The 21,838-nt window shown below is 34.4% G+C and overlaps 1 protein-coding gene across 2 annotated transcripts in view; it reads left to right on the forward strand.

Moving 5' to 3' along the window:
* The window catches only part of AHCTF1 (AT-hook containing transcription factor 1), a gene marked incomplete at its 3' end in the record, with an annotated part of 58,768 nt that overhangs the window by 27,512 nt on the left and 9,418 nt on the right, over positions 1-21,838 (forward strand). The window contains exons 17-31 of one of the 2 annotated variants that reach the window (XM_084253646.1): positions 42-165; positions 332-388; positions 1,130-1,276; positions 2,071-2,258; positions 6,549-6,693; positions 6,771-6,902; positions 7,450-7,600; positions 8,253-8,403; positions 8,682-8,789; positions 11,821-12,013; positions 13,233-13,436; positions 13,963-14,362; positions 16,375-16,498; positions 17,031-17,128; positions 21,286-21,494. In XM_084253646.1, coding sequence (XP_084109772.1) covers positions 42-165; positions 332-388; positions 1,130-1,276; positions 2,071-2,258; positions 6,549-6,693; positions 6,771-6,902; positions 7,450-7,600; positions 8,253-8,403; positions 8,682-8,789; positions 11,821-12,013; positions 13,233-13,436; positions 13,963-14,362; positions 16,375-16,498; positions 17,031-17,128; positions 21,286-21,494 — 2,431 coding nt within the window. The remainder of the gene's footprint in view (positions 1-41; positions 166-331; positions 389-1,129; positions 1,277-2,070; positions 2,259-6,548; positions 6,694-6,770; positions 6,903-7,449; positions 7,601-8,252; positions 8,404-8,681; positions 8,790-11,820; positions 12,014-13,232; positions 13,437-13,962; positions 14,363-16,374; positions 16,499-17,030; positions 17,129-21,285; positions 21,495-21,838) is intronic. The other variant, XM_084253647.1, reaches the window with a different exon arrangement.

Raw genomic sequence — 21,838 nt, forward strand, 5'->3', positions numbered from 1 at the left:
TATTGACACTAAAATAATTCTTAATGCTGTCCTTATTACAGAGGGAAGTGGAATCCCGATTGCTTGATGATTGATGGAATGGTTTCTCAGTTAGGAGATCGAATTGAGAAGTTGTGGAAACGTGATGAAGGAGGCACAGGAAAATATCCTCCTACTAGTTTGCATGTAGGTTTACAATAACATCGCTTAAAGAATATACAGCATTGAGGAGGGAGGGTAGAGGCATGCTTAACTGTGTTTTTCACAGCTGGGCACGTACTTGGAGTAAATAGGGAGCATGAATGAATTAGTGAATATATAAAATGAACTGAAGTTTTGGTCCTTTTTACAGGCACTACTTGACATTTACCTACTGGACAACGTTACTGAAGCAAGCAAACATTTTGTTGTATCCTTTACATTTTTATCAAATAATTTATTACCAAAATCAAAAAAATTTACAATAGGTACCTTACACATACAATTCAGTCTCAGTATGCTTTTGGATTTTTTTAAAAAGAAGTTCTTAACCCAGAATCTGTCAGTAGAATTAAAGTGGCCTATGCTTAGCCTGAAAATGCAAAAATTTTGACTTGTTTTTATTTTCCCTCAGATTTTCAAGTAGGTCCAAGATATTCCCAAAGTTAAGAGCAGCTGCTCTAAAACACAAGTAGTTATTTTTAAGAGGTTAACTTACATTCTGAATATGAATATAAGTTAGCCTTAGGCATTGTATTCAAGCCTTGTGGTCTTTACATTACATTTGTATACTAAAGCCAGTTTCATAGTCTAAAAATGCAGTTTCAATCATTATCTATAAGATACATGATGTGCTTCCTTTAAGCTGCCAGATTTTGCTGGTGAGGGTTTTATCTATTGTTTCTTAAATTGCTAAGCTGCAGACTCTATGAAAAAAGTATGTTTTATTCATCTTTGTGGTTGTAATCATTGAGAATGAAATAAAGGCACAGGTGGGATTGGCCATACCCACATTTAGTAAAACCATAACCCCATTGTTAGATATCCATAACGGTTTTCTGACTAGTAAAACAAGTCTCTTCCCTCTTTTGTGCTGTATTTTATTGCTACCTATTATAAATACGTGTGTAGGAATTACTTTGTTTATTGTCCTTAATTCTCTTTTTTAAAGACAATTTATTTGCTACTTGATATTATGTATTCTTTTCCAAACAAAACAAATACTTCAATTGAATCATTTCCAACTGCCTTTGCCGTTTCTTGGGACCAGGTTAAACTTATTCAAGGGTTTTGGTTGATAGATCACAACGACTATGAGGTAAGTCTCTTAGTTTGCTTAGAATGTACACTTTTTTAGTCAGCATTTTAGAAAATTGCATAACCAGATTAAATTTGATATTCAAGATACACATTCTACTCCTAAAAATAAGAACTCAGTTTATTCAGTACTTTCACCAAGCATGTTAGGCAGTAAGAATAGAAGAATAAAACACTTCAGAACTCCAGGTTCCTTTTTTTTTTTTTTAAAGATTTATTTATTTATGCATACAAGAACTGGGGTACAGGCCAGAGATGCTGGGGGTGAGAGGATTCACCAGAGACAGAGTAGGGAACAGAACAGGCAGAGTGACAGAAATACACTGCTGAGGAGAGCAGCTGGTGAGTCAGGAGAGGTCTGTGCCATGTGGGTTGCTCCCTGGCTGGCCAGGGATCGAACTCGTGCTGCAGTAGCTGCGGATAGCTTCATTGGCTGGGTGTTAACCCCTTGTGCGATCAGGGAGGCCTTCCAGGTTCGTTTCTAAAGAAGAAAATAAATAAACAATACACCTAGTGCAAATGCCATGATGATTATCTCAGAGATCTATTGGGGAACTGCATTGATAAGTACTGAAATTGGTGGTAGAAAAATTATAATGTCATAATAAAATCTCAAAAGTATAAGGCCTTTATTTAAAAATAAAAATGTACCATAAGTTAAAGTAACATATTTAAACTGTTTGATCCTGATTTTTGAGACCTTAGTAATGCCTGGTTTGTTTTTTTTTTTAAAAGTGTTAGCTACTTTGTCCAGATGTAAAACATAATATTTATCAATTTTCTTAAAATTTTTAGAGTGGTTTGGATCTTCTGTTTCACCCAGCTACTGCAAAGCCTGTATCATGGCAACATTCAAAAATTATTCAAGCCTTCATGAGTCAGGGTGAACACAGACAAGCCCTCAGATACATTCAGACAATGAAGCCAACGGTGTCCAATGGTAGTGATGTTATCCTTCACCTAACCGTTCTGCTTTTTAATAGGTAAGTACATGTTTTGAGAGTACAGACAGGCTCTTGGTCATGTATATTAGTGCAATTGATGAAATAGACTTAGCAATGTATAATATTTTACTTTTATTTGGTTTTATTACATAGTATTCTTAGGGTTCTTTTTTCAAAGAATTATTTTTATTTATTTATGCATATAAGAACTGGGGTATAGGCCAGAGGTACAGTGGGTGAGAGGATTCACCAGAGACAGAGTGGGGAGCAGAGCAGGCAGATATGCTGAAATACACTGCTGAGGGGAGCAGCACACAAAACAGGAGAAGTCTGCTGTGCCATATGTGGGTTAGCTTCCTAGCCAGGGATTGAACTCATGATGCAGTGGCTGGCAATAGCTTGATGGTGCTGAGGCTTTAACCCCTGTGCCACCAGGGAGCCCTATTCTTAGGATTCTTGATCTGTCAATGTTAAGTAACCTGTATGCCAAGCCACAGTTGTGATGGTATGTCCATCAATACAGTTCACACCATGGAAAAGCTACCAGCATAAAGGTCTTAGGGAAGGAGAAGGATAATACAGGTTACTTGAAAATTAATTATGATGCACAGTACAGTGGTAGATTGAAGGTAGAAAAATATGCTTTAGATTTTCAGCTATTTAACATTGTTTTGTCTTAGTTTATTAGAAGTACAATAGAGCTAAGAATTTTTTTTCTGTAAGTGCAATCATTATGTATGCTTTTCAATTTTATTTCTTGAATTCTGTACTTTTTTACTCAGATTGGGTGGCTTCTCATTTTTATTCTTAAATCTGACATAAAAATACAAATCTGAATGTTCTGCACATTGTTTTGGTTTCATGCCACAATTTTAATTATATTTGTCTTCTAACTTTAATATTTACAGTCCCATTATATTTTTCTCTTCCTAGTAGTTATTTAGAAGGTATAATTATCAAATGGAGGTTTGAAAAATGACCTTTTCTTCTGGAACTTAATTGCATTATGATCACACATCATGATCATTGTGATGCCCATCCTTTATATTTAGTAAGACTTGTTTTATTCATTGGTAGGTCATCAGTGTGTAACTCATTTTTTAGGTGAGATTTCAAGTATATTTGTCTGAGATCACATTTGTTCATTTTGACTTTAATCTTCCAGCATCAATGACTTTTTTGTGTGTAATCTGTTTAATAAGTTACTAAGAGAGGTAGGCAGCCTGTGTCCTAACAATGAATTTTCTATTTCTTGTAATACTGTCAGCTTTTTGTAGTTTAATTTGTTACATAAGAGCTTAAATTTTTCTTTTTTCTTTTTTTTTTTTACTATCACCTTTTATTTTTATAGGCTAATTGTCAATAGAGCCACACCAACAATTCTTTTATACCTGGTAAACCTTTTCCCAGTCTTTTGCTTTTATACTGCCCAGAAATCAGTGGTTGCTTGTTTACTTCTCTGGAGTTTATTTTTTCATTTTGGTCTGTACAGTGTGATGATTATGTTCTTAGGTAGAATAGCATTTTTAAAGATTTGCCTCTTGAGTTTTTTTTGTGGCTGTTTCTGTCTTGTATAACAAAGAACCCCCATATATTTTTTTATTGAAATGGCTTACTGCCAACATGGTAGTCTAGTCTTTCATCAATTAGATTATTTTTCTTACTGCTCTTCCTTGCACTGTGACTTTGCAACCATAGGAACAAGGGATTAAGGAGAGTTTAGGGATTCTAATTTTAAAATGTATGTAAGTGTTGGCAATGGAGCAACCATTTCTTGAAGTGGAGGTAACTATCTTTTCCTGCTGTGAGGGAAACTAGGATAAAAGATCATTTGTGTTTTGTTTTTAATATGCTGTTACAGACTAATACTTGTTGAGTGAAATAAATTCATCTGAATCCTACTATTTAATGGGAAGTAGAATCTTAAAGTAAAAAACTTAACAAAAACAAAAAACAACACAACTTACCAATAGGCCAGAGAGGAGGGTCCAATATGTCTTTTTAATTGTTTGTTTTTGAATAGTATGACATTTATATACTTTATTCAGAACATATAAAATATCTTCTTGGTTTCCTCTGGAAACCAATCATGTTAATTAGTTCTTCTGTGTACTTCCTAAGATGTTGCTAATGCTATACGTTAGCAAATATATTAGTTTGTTAGAAAAGTCATGATGTATATTTTTTAGGCAAAAATGAGTCATGACTTTTCCGACAACCCATATATGTTCGTTCTTCCTGTTAAAAATGTAAAGTATACTGTATAATGTAAAGTATGCTGTATACTTTCTTCTGTAATACACTTTTTTCAATTTATCAATAGTTTGATGCTCATTTCACAGTAGTACATGAAAGCATCCATACTTTTAACTCTTGCATAGTAGTTCATTGTGTGGATGATCCAGTATTTCTTTTTAAGTAGCTCACTTTAATGAGCATTTAGATTATTTTTAATGTAATGTTATTTTCACTTTTTTTTTTTTTTTTTTGCCATTTTCAGTCTTTTGCCATGAGTTGTCACACATTTGATATTACTGCACCTTTATAAGATCCTAAAAGTGAAATTACAGGGTGGAAGGATATTTGCAATTGTAGTTTTGATAGTTGTAGCAAATTAACCTTCCAAGTGTTTATGCCATTTTAACCTCCCATTGCTTGTGGCATGCCCGGTATATCCATCTTATAGGTGAAAATCATAATGTGTTTGATCACATTATAGTAAGAAGAAAATACATCTCTTCATGGAGAGGTATCTTTTTTTATTACCTGTCTGTTTTTTCTGTAGTTGTTAGAATTCTTTGTATGTTATGGCTATTGACCCTTTGAGATTGTTTTTTCCTTTAAGTTTATCATTTGTCTTTTTACTTTGCTTTACAATGGATTTAAAATTATGTTGAAAATGTTTTTATGAAGACATAAGTTTTCCATATTTTTAAGACTTGTGTCTTTTTCACGTCAATGTTTTTTAATTTTCATGGTTTTTACTACCACTTTTAATGGCTTTTTATCACTATTTTTCCACTGGATTTTTTTTTTATATAAACATTTTTAAGAGAAGATTTCAATATAAACAAAAATAAAAAGTACAGTGAAGATTCTGTACACCCATCCTAAGTCAAATTCAACATCTTTTCATGCCTTCATCTGCTTTTTTTAATAGTGAGGTATTCAGTTTATTTTCATTATTTCTCATTCTACAAAAATGTTGTGTTCATTTTCAAATTACTATATTTTTGATTTAGGAAAAAAATTATCCCTCTAAAACATTCAGGTTATAACAACCACACTATCTTATCTGTGCTGGTAGAAAGAGAAGTGGCAAGGCAATTCAGATGTAGATGTTTAGGGAATATGCCTAAATCTTACCTGTTTAGGTTAGTGGTCTTTACAAGTCCTGAGGAAAAGGACTTGTAGACTATTCTAGTCCCAGAACAAGAAAAATAATAGGTGGCCCTCACCTGCCAATAGTGGGTACCTTTTGCTTCCTAAAGGAACTTTGTATTTACAGGAAGCCTGGGACTATACTGCCAAAACTTCCTCAAGTGCATTTTCATTGTGAATAATAAATTCTATGTATGGCTTTGTTCACATATTACACATTGGTGTTTTTTGGGACCCTTGCCGGTGGCCCGCAATTGAACTGGCGCTGCAGAGGCTGCGGGCAGCCTTGCAACCCAGCGCTCAACTGCTGCACCACCAGGGGAGGCCCTTGTTTCTACACATTGTTTATATAAGTCTTTATTCCCAATGTTGGTGGTTATTTCCGTAAAAACTTTTTTATTAAGATGTTCATAAAATAAAAATTACCCATTCACTTAGATATGATGATTTTGAACTTTTCCCTTGATGCTATCCCTGTCTAATTAGGCATTTTTTATTCTACCTCCTCTTCTGTCTTGAAAATTGTTGATTTCTCAAAATATTCTAACTGCTACATTAAACATGATCAATCGTAGTGGATATTTTTCAATGTTTTTTGTTATGTAAATTAAAAAATATATTTAAGTCTTAGATGATTTGTCTTCTGTTGGCATTAGCACACTTCATTGTGAGTGATTAGTATTCCTTAAACTATCAAAGCACTTTTAAATTACATGTACAAATTATCTTGAGAGTCCTTAGGTTAAATTATTTGTTTTGAAAATTTTAAAATAGCTTTTTGGGAGGAGTACAGAGGACTGTGGTTATGGTGCACGGGTGCCTTGGGGAAGGAAATTCTATGGGTACTCAATCTGAGGGGGTGGGGGGAAGCAAATATTGTTTAAAAATAAAAAATAAACTAAAAATACAGCTTTTTGAAGACTAAACATGGATAAATACGGATTTCAGGTGCATGATTGAGGCTTGGAGTTTATTACGACAACATTCTCACAGGCTGAATATAGAAGAGTTACTAAAGCACACATATGAAGTCTGTCAGGAAATGGGCCTGATGGAGGATTTACTGAAGCTACCATTTACAGACACTGAGCAGGTAATGACTTACCTGTATGAACTTGTCAGAAATTTGGAATAAGTTAGTAGTTTACAAATCTATTTTGTTCTTCCTAGGAGTGTTTGGTGAGATTTTTGCAGTCCAGCACCAGTGTTCAGAACCATGAATTCCTTTTAGTTCATCATTTGCAACGTGCCAATTATATCCCTGCCTTGAAATTGAACCAAACTCTGAAGATTAATCTTATGGTATAGCTAACTTATTTTAATTTTGATGTACATGTGAATAAGGAAACTAATGACTTTTTTATAAGAGCTTATAGTCTGGTGAGCACAGCATTTAGATAATCTAGAGGTTGGCGAATGCTCTTTTTACCATATATAGCAGAATTGATACCAGGGTATTGTTATTTATAAGAATTTCTGTTAAGATGTCTGCCCACACTTAAGTATATCTGCATAAAGAAGTAAAGAACAGCTGTAGGAGCTGTAATGCAAAGAGCATGAGCTGTTAAACTCGTTCTTAGTTTGCTCATTGTCCATAAGCTTTGTTTATCTGTGAAGTATTTGTCAAGTAATGTTGCATTCACACATGTATGTGCTTAGTAAATGATAGCCATTGTTTTATTAGTTGTGGAGAAGACTTGGTAGGAGAAATGTAGAATTTATCTATTTGTAAGAATTGATAAAATTAGGTATATGAGGTCCTTGGATTAGAAGAATGGGTATGTTAGCAGAGAAAGATATTCTTGGGTATTAATAATTATATTTTTAACAATTATGGTATGTTCTATAGAATGATCGTGATCCTCGTTTGCGGGAGAGATCAGTTGCTCGAAATTCTATACTAGACCAATATGGGAAAATTCTTCCAAGAGTCCAGCGAAAATTAGCCGTTGAAAGAGCAAAGCCTTACCATTTGTCAACATCATCAGTTCTTCGAGAAGGTAAAATTTATTAAAACATGTCATCAAGGATTATGGTAATGGATTATGTGTATCTTGGTGGTGTGCAGTGTGGTAACACCATCTGAGGTGGAAGATATTATAGTTCTTTTACACAAACAACCCTGTAAGCCAAACCTACTACTATAAAAAAGGAATAAATAAGATAACTTATGAGACAACCAGGGGAATCTTAATATAAATTAAAATTTTAATTTTTAAATTTTAATTTTATGTGTTAAAAAAAGAAAGTGCCATCAATTAATTGGCTAGAAAGAAAATTGAATGGTTATCTTCTGAAATAATTGTTATATTTAGATAAAAACAAAACAGTGATACTTTGTTTTTGTAACCCATGCTACCACAAAAAATGTAAGACTTTGGAAGTTTTGTTTATTTGGGAATCTAACACAGAATGAAAGACCCCTTTATTTCATTTGAAGAACTACTTTCAATTTAGAGAATGGGTAGGATAATTTTTTTCACCATCTCCCCAAAACCCAAATTGTTAATTTCTGCATAGATACCACTAAATCAAATACAATTTTAATTACTGTTAATCTTGAGATCCATGTTCTCCAATAACTTTCATATTAATCTTATATTAAAGTCCTTGTGTTAAATGAAAATAAACACTACATTCTTCATTTTACAGTTTCTAGACCCAAACCATTATCAGCAGTTCCAAAGAAAACTGTAACAGGGACTGTGTTAACAAGATCTACTTTCATCAATAATGTGTTGTCTAAAATTGGAGAGGTTTGGACAAACAGTGAACCTAAAAATAGCATCTCCCTCTACAATAGGTACGTTTTCTTGCATCTTTTATAGTGATGCTGTGTGTTCTTTCCCAGATGTTGTCAGCATTCATAAACAGTCCAGCCTTAAGAGTTTATTAATAATGTAAGACAGAAAAATCTTTTGTCTTTAAATTTAAAAATGATTGTGTTGTTATTTTAAATAAGCAGCAATGTACAAACTAAAAAGTGAAAGTCTTTCTCTCCTGTCTAATCCCACTTTCTTAAATACTTTTAATACTCCTTGTGATGTATAATCAAAAGTTAAATATTAATTTTCTTTGTAGTCCTAAAATAGAAGAACCATCTCCTATAGTATATTCTCTCCCAGATCCAGAGCTGCCTGAGGCATTTGTTGGAACACCAATTTCAAAAGCCTCACAAAAAATTTCTAGGTAAGAATTTATTCAGCTGTTCTCAGAGACACAATGTTAGGTAGTTAAACACATTGTTGTTTTCAGTTATCATTAAAATTTTACAAAGATTGTGTTCTTGAGTGAGTTTTTAAGGCTTGCTTTTGTTTTAAATAATTTTGGCAGTATTTTAGGAAATTTTGCATCAACTGCAGTCTGCTTAGAATTTTTGTATGATTTCTTCACATGCAGTAATATTTTTACATCTTATCCTATGGTATTAGAAAGGTAAATAGGTAAATGGAAGTTTTACATTCAAGATGAAATTATGATTGTGTTTTATTTAAAAGGACATTAGTTGAAAAACAGTTGATAATCACTTAATAGCGGAGAACAAACAAGTGTTTCTTAATGTGTTCTTCATTTTTTGATGAAGCCCATGATTATTATAATTTTCTATTCTTTACATTTTATCAAGGATAAAGATTTCATGGGAATGAAATTATTTTAATTTTTGATATTAGGACCAAAACTGTTCATAGTGTACGTAACATATATTTTTCAAAGGAATCCTTTGAACAGAAATCCTTGAAAGGATTTCCCATTTTTTGGATTAAATTTATTTTGGTTGGGGTTGTTTTCTTAAGTATCCTCAGGAAAGTGTAAGAAGATTGTTTCAAGAATCATTGTTACTTTCTGTTTTCCTCTCAGTAGTTCTTACTTTTTCCACAAGTCACTTTCCTTGGTCCCTTTGTACTTTTTTTTCTTGTTAAAGATTTATTTATTTATGCATACAAGACCTGGGGTACAAGCCAGAGGTGCGGGGGTGGGGATGAGAGGATTCACCAGAGTAGAGAGCAGAACAGGCAGATTGACTGAAATACACTGCTGAAGGTAGCAGCGGGTAAGACAGGAGAGGTCTGTTGTGCCATGTGAGTAGCTCCTGGTCGGGGATTGAACTCGTGCTGCAGTGGCTGTGGATAGCATCGTAACTTTAGTCTTAACCCCTAGCGCCACCAGGGAGGCCCCCCTTTGTACTTTTATAGATCTGATGTTCAAGAAGGGAACATTAATAAGTTTAGATTTTTGACTGATGGCCTAAGGACTTAAAAAAGTACTTTGAGAATCTTTAAAGCCATTGAGTTGTAAATATTTTTTAATAAGAATCATTCCATTCCCTAATTCTATATTTTTCAAACTGGTTTGCTTTGTGAGTAGTAAGTTGACTAGACTGACTGATAAAGAGAATGGGTAGTATTAACAGGCACTGCATATAATAAGGGTCTGTGCTATTTTACGTAGTTTGTGTTTTGACTGTGTTCCAAATACATACTTGGCTCGTGATCAAAAATTGTTGAGAAAATCCTAAGACCTAGTGCAATATTTAATGTTTTTTTGAAGAAATACCATAATCAAAAATATAAAGATATTTTCTCAATTATTTTTTTTAGTATAACTTAAATACAGTAGTCTTGTTAGCATAAGAATTTTGATTTTACTCAGTAGATAATGTTTTTTGCATGGCCCCTACTTTAAAAAGCAGTTGTTCATAAACTGGCACCTTAAACGTAAAATGTTGGCATATAAAAGGCATTTAACAAATTATATATTTGGGAGCTCTATATAAAAATGAGCAAACATTTGACAAATACAGAATTTGAAGATACATGAAGCAGAGAAGGAAAAGAATCAGAACAGACATTAGAGGAAGAATATCTAGCAGCTTGATCAGATATTCTTAATTTGGTGGAAGTCTCAAAACTGTACTTAGTACTTGTTAGTAGAAAGACCCTCTCTTACGAAAATGTTTCCTGCATATATTTCCCCACTGGGTAAAAAACAGGTTCGATCTTAAAAATACCTGACCTATGTTGGTCATAGTGAAAATTGCATTTACCCTAAAGGATAGAATAACAAGGAAAACACAGAACTCTAAGTTTTTATTTCTAGGCTCTGAAACATGCACTTTACTGATTATTTTCACTAGAACCACATAGGCATTTTGGTGTAGTAAAAAGGTAGTGATTTTAATGATAGAAAAAATAGCTATCAAATAAACAACTAGGAAACTGGAAAATGAGTGACCTTATCAAATGGTCCACCAGGAATTGTAACATGAAAATTTCACTTCTGAAATTAGATTTTTTTCTCTAAAAATTAAAATTTTCAAACTATTTGGACTAGGCATGCTTATTGCAAGTCATCAATGAGATCAATTTTATATTTGGTATGTAATGGATTCAGGACAGTCTAGAAGACTATTCAGTTGAGTCTTGAGAATCCATTTTGTCATTACATTATTAATTTGTAACTATTGGCTTTTTCTTGTTGTATTAGTCTTTATTGTGATCAGAACTAAAAGAACAAACCAGTATTTTGCATGTAAGTGAAAAGATTTTTACATGTTAGTAACAATGAATTTTTTAGCAGATGGATTGCTGGGGAAGTTTTACCTTGTTTTCTTTAGTAATTTAAGTCATCAACAATTCATCTTCATTTGAAAAGAAATGTCTGGTACATAGTGTGGACTCTACATATTGGTAAAAGATAGGGAAGAGAACTAGAATTTGTGCAGTGGTGATGGTATTATTTACTGCATTAGTTAACTAGAATTCCTAGTTCTCTTTTTTGCTGCTGAATAATTTTCTGACTTTATGAACTGATTTTTTAAATATTTTATTCATGCATACAAGAACTGGAGTGTAGACCAGAGAGCAAGGGGTAAGAGGATTCACCAGAGACATAGTGGTGAGCACTGAAATACACTGCTGAGGGAAGCAGCGGGCAAGATACAGGTCTGCTGCACCATGTGGTTTAGCTCCCTAGCCAGGGATTGAATTCAGGCCACAGTGGTTGGCGATAGCTTGATAGCACTGAGACTTTAACCCCTGGACCACTAGGAAGGCCCCTTAACTTCATTTATGTTAGCATGTGATTATCTATTTACCAGTGGATATAAAACTCTGAATCAAAGTAAATGGAATATTAAATTCTTTAGATTTTTTTCCCCCCTCAATATATCTCAATAAATGTTACCTGGAGTTTTCTGTTCATATGTATATTTTGATTACAGACTACTGGATTTGGTTGTTCATCCTGTCTCTCAGCCTTCTCAGTGTTCGGGGTTTATTCAGCAAAGCCCCCCAAGATTTCCTTTGTGTCTAGCATCCAGTTCATTGCCCGTAAGTTCACAATTGAAAGGATCACATCAGAATACCTCCAGAGCATCAGAATTACATTTACTTGAGACTCCTCTTGTAGTTAAGGTGAGTATTAGATATCTAGAGTTCACAATAAAACTAGTAAGTTCTTTTTAAGTAGCAGGAAGAAATAATTTGTTTATAAATGATATCTCTGAATAATTGATGGCTTTAAGTCTTTTTCTTCCCCCCTCTGTGAAAATATTTTGTGGTTATCTTTTCAAAATGCTTACTGTAATTTTATACTGTCTTAAAAAGTTTTCTTCTTACCCTTTGACACGCTTAAGGTTCACAGTTACATTGTCTTTCTGAATGTAATACAAGGCCGAGGCTTGTGTGGTTATTACAGAATTGGTGTAGACCCTTTGAAAAATGCTTTCATGTTCTTGGGGTTTTTTTTTTTTTTTTAAGTTCATGTTCTAATTTTGCTCTATCTATCAAATCTTTTTTAGTTCTGCAGTTAAATTTTATGATTCTTTCAATGATTTTTGATTCAATCAAGGATGATTACTTCAGTCTCCTTCCTAATGTTGAAAAGATTAATAAGACTAAGTTCCTGAAGTTTTAATACCTAATGCAGTATTTCTTTTCTCTTAAGCTATCACAAGACAATCATTTTATGTTCTTTACAACTACATTCAAATGAAATTAAATCAGGATAATTTTGTTGTCTGCTAACCAGAAACAGTCTAGAAAAACAATACAATCTTAACACGTCTAATGGAATTTAGTAATCTAATGGGTCCCAGTAATATGTTCACTAATTCTTTAGAAGAGAGATTAAATTAAGCAATTATTTCTACTAAATGGTTTCTGTCCTAATTATTTTTATTCATTATAGTTAGTCTTCGATGACTCTTATAAGTAAATGAGTTACCGTTCATGGATAAAATTATATTTTTTTCTGAAATACTCTTTTAACATCAATCTTACTTATTTAGATTAGCTTCTTGCAATTAATTAACGGAGGTCAGCTCATCTACATGATCATCTCTTTCATCTAACAAGTTTCCTAAGCTGTTTGTTAAATAATTTATCTTGGCACTTTATTTTCTAGAATGATTGTAGATAGTATCTTACTTAAGAAAGTTACATATAGAATGTCCTGAGTAGAATTTTTTATTTTCTTTCTAAATAGTAATTTGTAATAAAAATGGTTAGTAGTGTGTTTACGGTGGTGAGAATGTAGTCACTCTTATGATTCCCTCAGTTGACTTGGTTGCTAGTTATATATATATGCCTTTTGCAAATGCTAATGGTGGAATCCATTTGCTCTTTGTCATAGAAAGCTAAAACTTTGGCCATGTCAGTTACTGCCTCTGGATTTTCCGAGTTCACCCCTCAGTCCATCCTAAGAACGGGTCTTCGAACAACACCTTTAGCATCTCCGTCTCTGTCACCTGGTCCATCTCTTACGCCTCCATTACGACTTAAAGAAACCAGAATTTCATTCATGGAAGAAGGCATGACCACAAAATGGACTGCTGGAGTGAGTTTGATAATAGTTGAGACAAAAAAGTCTTAAGAGTTGTTGGATAAATCAATTTAAATAATTACTGTTGTTTTTTATTGTAATATTGCAGATAGTCATGAAATCAGAAAATAGTAGCTTAGAAAATATTAGGGTGGCATTGGCTGAGCCAGACCCATAGTGTGCAGGTGAATAGGACTCTGAGGCACTAAATAAACTGCCTGTGGTCAAATAACTATTTGGTGGCAGATACAGAACTAGAATCAAGACAACCAAACACTTCATGCTTTGGGGTTTTTTTTTGGGGGGTTTGTTTTTAACATACTGTATTCTTTTTTACTTGATTTGTTTTCAAATAGGGAAATTATTGACCATTAAATTTTAACCGTGTAAGGATTTAGAAAAAGTGTAGTTTGAGAAGAGACTTTGGAGAGAGTGTAGAGCTTCGAAAGGATTGGTATGATTGATAACTTAGCACCCCACATGACTGATTTTTACTAGTAAAAAAAAAAAAAATTTTTCCTCCAAACCTTTTACTTAACAGGCTGCAGATGACGGCAAAAGGGCAGTTACATCTTTTCATAAATGTGACGTTCCAGCAGAAACTGAATGGCTGAAGAGCAAAGATAAGAGAACATCTTTTTCCCTGAATAGCCCAGAGAAGGGTCATCAGGAAATTGCTGTGATGTCAGAGGATACGCCTTCACAAAATTTAGAGAAACTGGATGTGAGTAAAGAAAACAGCAATACCTCAAGCAGATCAGACCAGACTACCTTGGAATATCAGGATGCACCAGAAGACTTTGAAGATATGTTCATGACCTCAAAGCCATCAAGTTCTTCCACTGAACTAATTGTTAATTTATCAGAACAAACCGAGAAGGATGGTGATAAAGATGTGTTTGAGCTGGAGGTAACTCTTCCGGAACTGGAGAAGCAAACAGGTAAGAACACATTTCCAGATAATTGGCCATTGCCACAAAATTTGCAGTGGAATTTTTTCCACCATAAGGAAAGTAACAGGTTTTACATAATTACATAATTCACAGTGTACTAAGTTCTAGACACAAAACATTTTATTCTTTCTACCTGCAAGTATTATTTACATTTTTTTACTATAAATATGTGTAAGATATTTGAGGGGAGGATAATTTTTGTGAGGGTTTTTTTTTTTTTTTTTTTTTTTGAAATAAAATTTGAAAAACATGAAGGTTCTAAGACATGTCAGATGGCGATTCTGCCTTAAGGCCTTCCAGTAGTAATACGAAATAAATACTGACTTTAAAGGCTAGATTGCCATTATGATTTTTAATTTATCCTGCAGTTTCAGCTTTCTAAAAAGCTGCTTAGAAACCAGAAATTCATTCTCTCCAACCCTACCTCTAAAATAACTTAACAATCAAAATAAATTTGGTCCAAGGGCCCACGAATTTATTTTTTTTATATTTATCTATCAAAAAAAGATGTCTGAGCCCCTGTTGTTGTTGTGTGATTGGTGAGCTTCTATGTAGGAGTGAGCTGCTTAAATCTAATTTAGAGACTAGTGAAAAACAAAGAAGTACTCAGAACATAGTCTGACAAGTGCTAGGCTAGGGTCCAGAGAGTGGGCCACAGGAATACGGAAAAGAGGAGAAACTTGCTTAGAAAACATTATCCATGTTTCTTATCCACTATGCAGTAAAGCAAATTTTTTAAAGGTAACTCCTAACGTTAAATCTGTAAAGTCAAATAGTAATATACAATCTGTCAGGTGGTTTCTTTTGGGAGACATTTTCTGCTTAACTTAAGCTAAGTTTTCTTAGGATAAGAGACCAGAACAGTTAGTCTTTATTAAATAAAGCTGACATCATAAACATTAAATGATGTAAGAATTTACAACTGTTGTTATAAATAGCATATATCTAGAAGTTAGCATCACTATTTTTTTTTTTTTTAAATAGAGGCATGTTTTTGTTTGTTTGTTTGTTTGTTTATGCATGCACTGGGTACAGTCAGAAGCTCGGGAGGGTGAGAGAATTCACCAGAGCCAGAGCAGGGAGCAGAACAGGCAGAAGGACCAAAGTACACTGCTGAGGGGAGCAGCGGGCGGCAGGAGAGGTCTGCATACCATGTGGAACCCTTGCCCAGTGGCCGGGGATCAAAATGGCGCTGCAGAGGCTGCGGGCAGCTTCGCAACCAGCGCTCAACCACTGCATCACTGGGGAGACCCTCTTCTTTGATGATTCTTAAAGCGATTGGTCTCGGTAGAAATTTATTTTGTTTTTTCAAGGGAATATATAGCACAGACTTGAATAAAATGGGTTAGATTCAAATATTGCTAGATTCGTAACTGGGGATATGCGGTATAACTTTATGGTTCTGTTTTCTCACCTGTAAAATGGTGTAAAGTGGTGATAATAGCACTTTGAATGTTGAAGACTAAGTGAGTTAATATTATGTAAAACACTTGAAATGGGGCCTGTTAAGTTAGAAGTCTGAAGTGGATTGGTTACAGGGAAGCTGTTCCATAGGTTCAGAAGATTAATAGGAATGGTTGGCAGTCTGATGCCAAGGTTACCGTAAACCTAAAAGTACAAAAGTGGGTCCAGTAACTTTAAAAAAAAATAATCATCCAAGACCATGAGTATTACTAAATATGTAGCATAAATTTTTATTTAAAAATATTTTTAATGGGCCTCCCTGGTGGCACAGCGGTTGAGCACTGGGCTGCGAAACTGCCCATAGCAACTGCAGTGCCAGTTCGATCCCCGGCCACCAGTGAGGGTCCCACATGGTGCGCAGACCTCTCCTGCCATGCCCGCTGCTCCCCTCAGCAGTGTACTTCGTCGGTCTGCCTGTTGTGCTCCCTGCTCTGGCTCTGGTGAATTCTCTCACCCTCCTGCACTTCTGACTATACCCAGTGCTTGTATAAATAAATAAATCTTTAAAAAAAATTTTTTGACTATGTGTTTTATAGGCACTTTAGAAGATGCTGAAACAAAGGATCTCTTAGTTGCAGAGGAGGCACTTTCAGAATTGAATCACTTAAATCCCATTCAAGGAGTTGAAGCTTCTCATTGTGTACCATCAATCCATGAAGGGTAAGTTTCTAGAGAAGATTTCAAATATTAATAAAATTTAATGAAAACCAATAGTAAAATATGCATAGATTACCTATTAGATCCCATGCTTACAAAAGTTTTATTTGTACAGTTGTGTGTTATTTAGGTTATCAAGAAATCTTAGAATGGTACTAGATATTTCCTGAATATGCACAGACATGAGGAATTAAGACAGACTTCTTATATTCTTTGGTAATTCTATTTTTTTGAAGACCAAAGTTTCATTTAGAGCCATGCATTCTACCATGTTGTCTCATTTTTAGTGATTTCAGTATGTTGAGATGCAAGTCTCCTATAGCACCAAGGTAGAGCATAAGGGATATGATTCAGAAGGCAGTTTTATTCCCTACCATTCGGTGACACAAGACTAGCAAAGTTTTTATTTGTTTTTAATGACTGCTTGAACTATTATGTTCCCAACAAAATGACAAATTGAAGAGAGAATAGAGTAAACTGTTTAGAGCAGAAGGAAGCTTCTTACATACTAAAGTTTATATTTCTGTTTCTAAAGGAAATTCCTCACCCCGACGTCCACGGTACCAGTTTTTGACAAAGGACTAGTATCAGTTGAAACCTGCACCTCTGCAGTTAAAGGAGGTAACAATAAATGTATGTATTCTTTTGACTTTAGAATTATTTCATTTTAGTGTTTTGTGTGCAGTTTTCTGTTTTCAGAACAAAGTAATCTATTATCCAGATTTCCTTTACTCAATTCTTTCTTGCTGGTCAGCATCCCTGGCTAAAAGTAGCATTCTAAGGATGTACATCAGCTATCAATGAGTTGCTTGGAAAGTACTCTGTAGTTCTATTAGTTCTTAATATGTTTTTTGTGGGCTTTTTTCTTCAGAGCGCCAATAAGAGTAAATTATAAGTCCACAGCAGGACTGCAGACCTGTTTTTTGATCTTCTGGGACTCATATATCTACATAGGCAACTTTTTTTTTTTTTAATTGTATTATATTTTACGTTCTTCCCTTTTTGCACAATGCATGCTTTCTCTTTTCAGGTGTAGTCCCCGCAAAACTCCCATCACCAATTCACCTGTTCACCATCACCATAGCCCCTTGTATAAGAACACATTCCCTCCCCTGTTTTGATTTCTCTCCTTCCCCCTCTCCTGCAGTGTCTCTGATTAATAGTTGCCTGTTAATTTTCTTTTTTGATTTATTATAATTAGTTTTTTTCCTGGTCCCTTATTTGGTTCTCCGACATTCCTCCTATGAATGAAGCCATCCGATATTTTTCCTTTTTCCTTCTGGCTTATTTCACTGAGCATAATCCCTTCCAGCTCCATCCATGTTGCTGCGAATGGCATGCGTTTATCATTTTTTGATTGCTGAGTAGTATTCCATTGTGTATATGTACCACATCTTCTTGATCCCAGCATCTATTTTTGGGCATTTGGGTTGTTTCCATAGCTTACCTATTGTAAATAGTGCTGCAGTAAACATAGGGGTGCAGATTTCCTTTTGAATTAATGTTTTTGTATTCTTTGGGTATATTCCTAGGAGTAGAATTGCTGGGTCATATGGAAACTCCATTTTTAGCAGATTGAGGAACCTCCACACAGCTTTCCATAGTGGTTGGACCAGTTTGCACTCCCACCAGCAGTGTAGGAGAGTTCCTTTTTCTCCATATCCTCGCCAACATCTGTTGCCTTTTTTTAATTATGTGCCATTCTCACTTGTGTAAGGTGGTATCTCATTGTGGTTTTGATTTGCACAAAACCACAAGTGGTTTTGTGATGTTGAACATTTTTTCATATACCTGTTGTCTATTGGCATTTCTTCTTTAGAGAAGTGTCTTTTTAGCTCTTCTGCCCATTTTTTGACTGGATTATTTACTTTGTTTTTGTTGAGTGTGTGAGCTCTTTGTAGATCTTTGTGATCAGTCCCTTATCAGTTCTATTATATGCAAAAAAAATTTTTCCCAGTCAGTAGGTTGCCTCTTTGTTTTGCTTAATGTCTCTTTTGCTATACAGAAGTTTTTTAATTTGATGTAGTCCCAGCTGCTCATCTTTTCCTTCACTTTTTTTGCTTTAGGGGATGCATCTTTAAAGATGTTGCTGAGATGTATGTCATGTAGTGTTTTGTGTAGGCAACTTCTTATTCTGTGTGATAACTTAAGACCAAGATTGGCCTTTTTTTTTTTTTTAAGATTTATTTATTTGTTTGTTTGTTTGTTTGATTTATACAAGCACTGGGTACAGTCAGAAGCGCGGGAGGGTGAGAGAATTCACCAGAGCCAGAGCGGGGAGCAGAGCAGGCAGAAGGACCGAAGTACACTGCTGAGGGGAGCAGCGGGCGGCAGGAGAGGTCTGTGCACTATGTGGGACCCTCCTCTGGTGGCCGGGGAGCAGCCGGGGATCGAACCGGCGCCGCAGAGGCTGCGGGCAGCTTTGCAACCCAGCGCTCAACCGCTGCACCACCGGGGAGGCCCAAGATTGGCCTTTTTATTGGAAAATAATTGCAAATGGCTGAACTTACTTCAGGGAAGTTAATAAATATGTAGAACTCATTTTTTTAATCTAATGAACATTATTTCCTGAGTGCCTCCTCTCAGTTAGACCCTGACTATATTGAATGAGGAAGATAAATTTTCCTAGTAGGCTCACAGTTGAGTTTGGAGAAAGGAGACACCTTCAGTGCTTATGCCCAGAACTTGTTTAAGCATTTCTTGTCTGGACTTTTTTTTTTTTTTCCCTCAAGAGCACCATAGAACAAAGTAAATTAACAGTTCACAGCAGGATTGTATACCTGCTGTTTGATCTTCTGGGGTTCATATATCTACATAGGCAACTTCTTATTCTTTGTGATAATTTAAGACCAAGATTGACCTTTTGCTGGAAAATAATTGCAGAAGTCGGTACTGTCTGTCTGATGATAATGTCCATGCTCTTAACTCTTTTTGCCTTCCTGCCTGTCTCCTTAGGAATAGACTGGAGACAGCCTTTCCCCTCAGTTTTAGAAAGTCTTACAGTCATAAGTTGCTTAACAAAGTCATGCATACGTCATTAGGTGATTTTGTAGTTGTGTGAACTTGCATGTAGGGTGTACTTACATGAACCTAGATGATATAGCCTACTACACATGTAGGTTATGTATATGGGACCACCTTCATATATACAGTCCATAGTTGACTGAAAAGTCATTATATTCGCCCATGACTGTATAAGTTTATAGTAAAATAATTGGAGAGTATTGTCTAATATGTAAACTAAGAATCCCTATAACCTTGTTACCTATTTTAGGACTCTAATTAATAATTTAAAGTGTTTTTCCTGCAAATTTTTTTGGGCGGGTTTTCCCCCATATGTTGACAGAAGCAATAAATACGGTGGCTACAGAGTATAAGAACTTGAACCAGATTGCTTGGCTTCACGACCCAGTTCTGCATTTAGTAAATATAACGCTGTAGGCTAATTTGGTTTCTTTGTAAATCTTAGCAGCTCTGATGTTAAAAGCTCAATAAATGTTTATTATTACATATTTTTACCAGTAAAATTTATTCAAAAGTAACTTTTTTTCATTTGACAATACATTTAAGACATTTTCCCATGTCATTAATGTAGATCAATCCAGTCTTTTTTCAGTGACTTCAATCATTTTCCATAGCAGGAATGTTCTCTATATGCCTAGCTAATTACTTATTGGTGAACATTTAGGCTGATGGCATTTTTATTTTATTGTATCATTTATGTAGTGATTATTTTTGTGTATATATTTTTGCACATTTTGTGTTAGTATTTTTGTTGGGTAGATTTCTAAAACATGGACTTTTCAGGTTAAGGAATATGCACACATTTTTGTATTTTATTGTTTTCTCCAGTAAAGGTTGCTTACTGCTTTCATATACACTGGAGATTGGACGGTAAAGTGCATATTTTCCCATTCCTCTTTGCCAAACTGATAAGTGAAAACTTTTCCATTTTGTAATTATAAGCAGTCTTTGGCTATTAGGGATATTATTCTCATTATCTGTTAATAGTATGAAAATATGTTTTCCTAGTTAGTATTTTTTAAAAACCTTTATAATGATTTTTTTGTTGTTGTTAGACAAAAGTTTTTAAGTTAGTTAGATCATCTTCCCCAACCCCCTAGGTATTTTGAATTTTGTGTTGTTCATAAACTCTTAACTTCATATGTGGCCTGTGAGTGTTAATGACTTGTTAAAACTTTGGCAAAGAAGAAGGTGAAAGATAAGGAGAAAATTTTTAAAGTGAGCACTATTTTTTACTAAAGTGGTAGAGTGTACTTGTGAGCATTTGTATGCTTTCTGCCAAAAGAGAGCTACCTCGTCTTTTTCATAGCCAGATCAAAGCCCAAATTTTATGTCCCTCATATAATTCTTTAGAAGCTCTCAACAAAGATTGCTCATTTTCTGGTAGTCACATGGTGAACATGATTTTTAGATTTATTTAATAAGGAACAAACATTTGACCTTTTAAAAAACAGTTAAATTGAAGTTTGACAATAAGGGCAAGGATTATATTCCATTTGAGAGAAACCAGTTGTCATTTTTAAATGTAAAAATCTGCATTTTTATCTTTGTATGTATCAAAAATGTATTGTTTAAACTGAATGATTGGATACTAAATATACAGGGTCAAAATGTAAATCATTGTAGGCCCCTCCCCTATTTTTGACACAGTGATAATTTATCAAATGAATATTTTTAATTCAGTGTAGCTATTTCCTTCTCAATTCATGAATATTTTACTTTTTTTAGTTTAAGATATGGAAGATTGACTCCTGTTTTTCTTTCAGCTATGGCCGATGTCCTTGATGATAGTGGAAGCTCTGGGCTTGTTATCTCTGAAAGTCCTATTATCTGTGAACATAGGCTTGACCAGGAAATAACATTGAATTTAAAAGAAGATCACGAAATAGAAGTTGATGTACTAAGAGAAAGTGTTGACTTAACTGAAGAAAAACCTCCACTACCTGACAGTTCTCCTGATTCTCAAGAAATTCATGTAAAAAAATTAATTTTTTACTTTTTTTGTCAGTTTCAAAAGTTTTGTTTTAGTTAGGTTTCAAACCATAGTTCAAACCTAACGTATTCATTTATTTGACTGCTATCTAAAAACCTCTTCATAAAAATCTGTGTTAGAGTATATAAATATTTTATGGAATATAAAAGAATACATTCCTTAAGTTGCTTTTCAAGAAAATCAAAAGGCCGTGTTAGAGAGGCCATACTTTAATTTTGCTGAGTATCTGGGTTTTTTAGCCATAAGAAAACAGATACTGGCTTGGCTATCTACAAAGACAAATATGACATCAAAGCTATTCAGAACATGTATTTGAACATAATTGA

Source organism: Talpa europaea, assembly GCF_964194135.1.
Source record: "Talpa europaea genome assembly, chromosome: 14".
Taxonomy (NCBI): domain Eukaryota; kingdom Metazoa; phylum Chordata; class Mammalia; order Eulipotyphla; family Talpidae; genus Talpa; species Talpa europaea.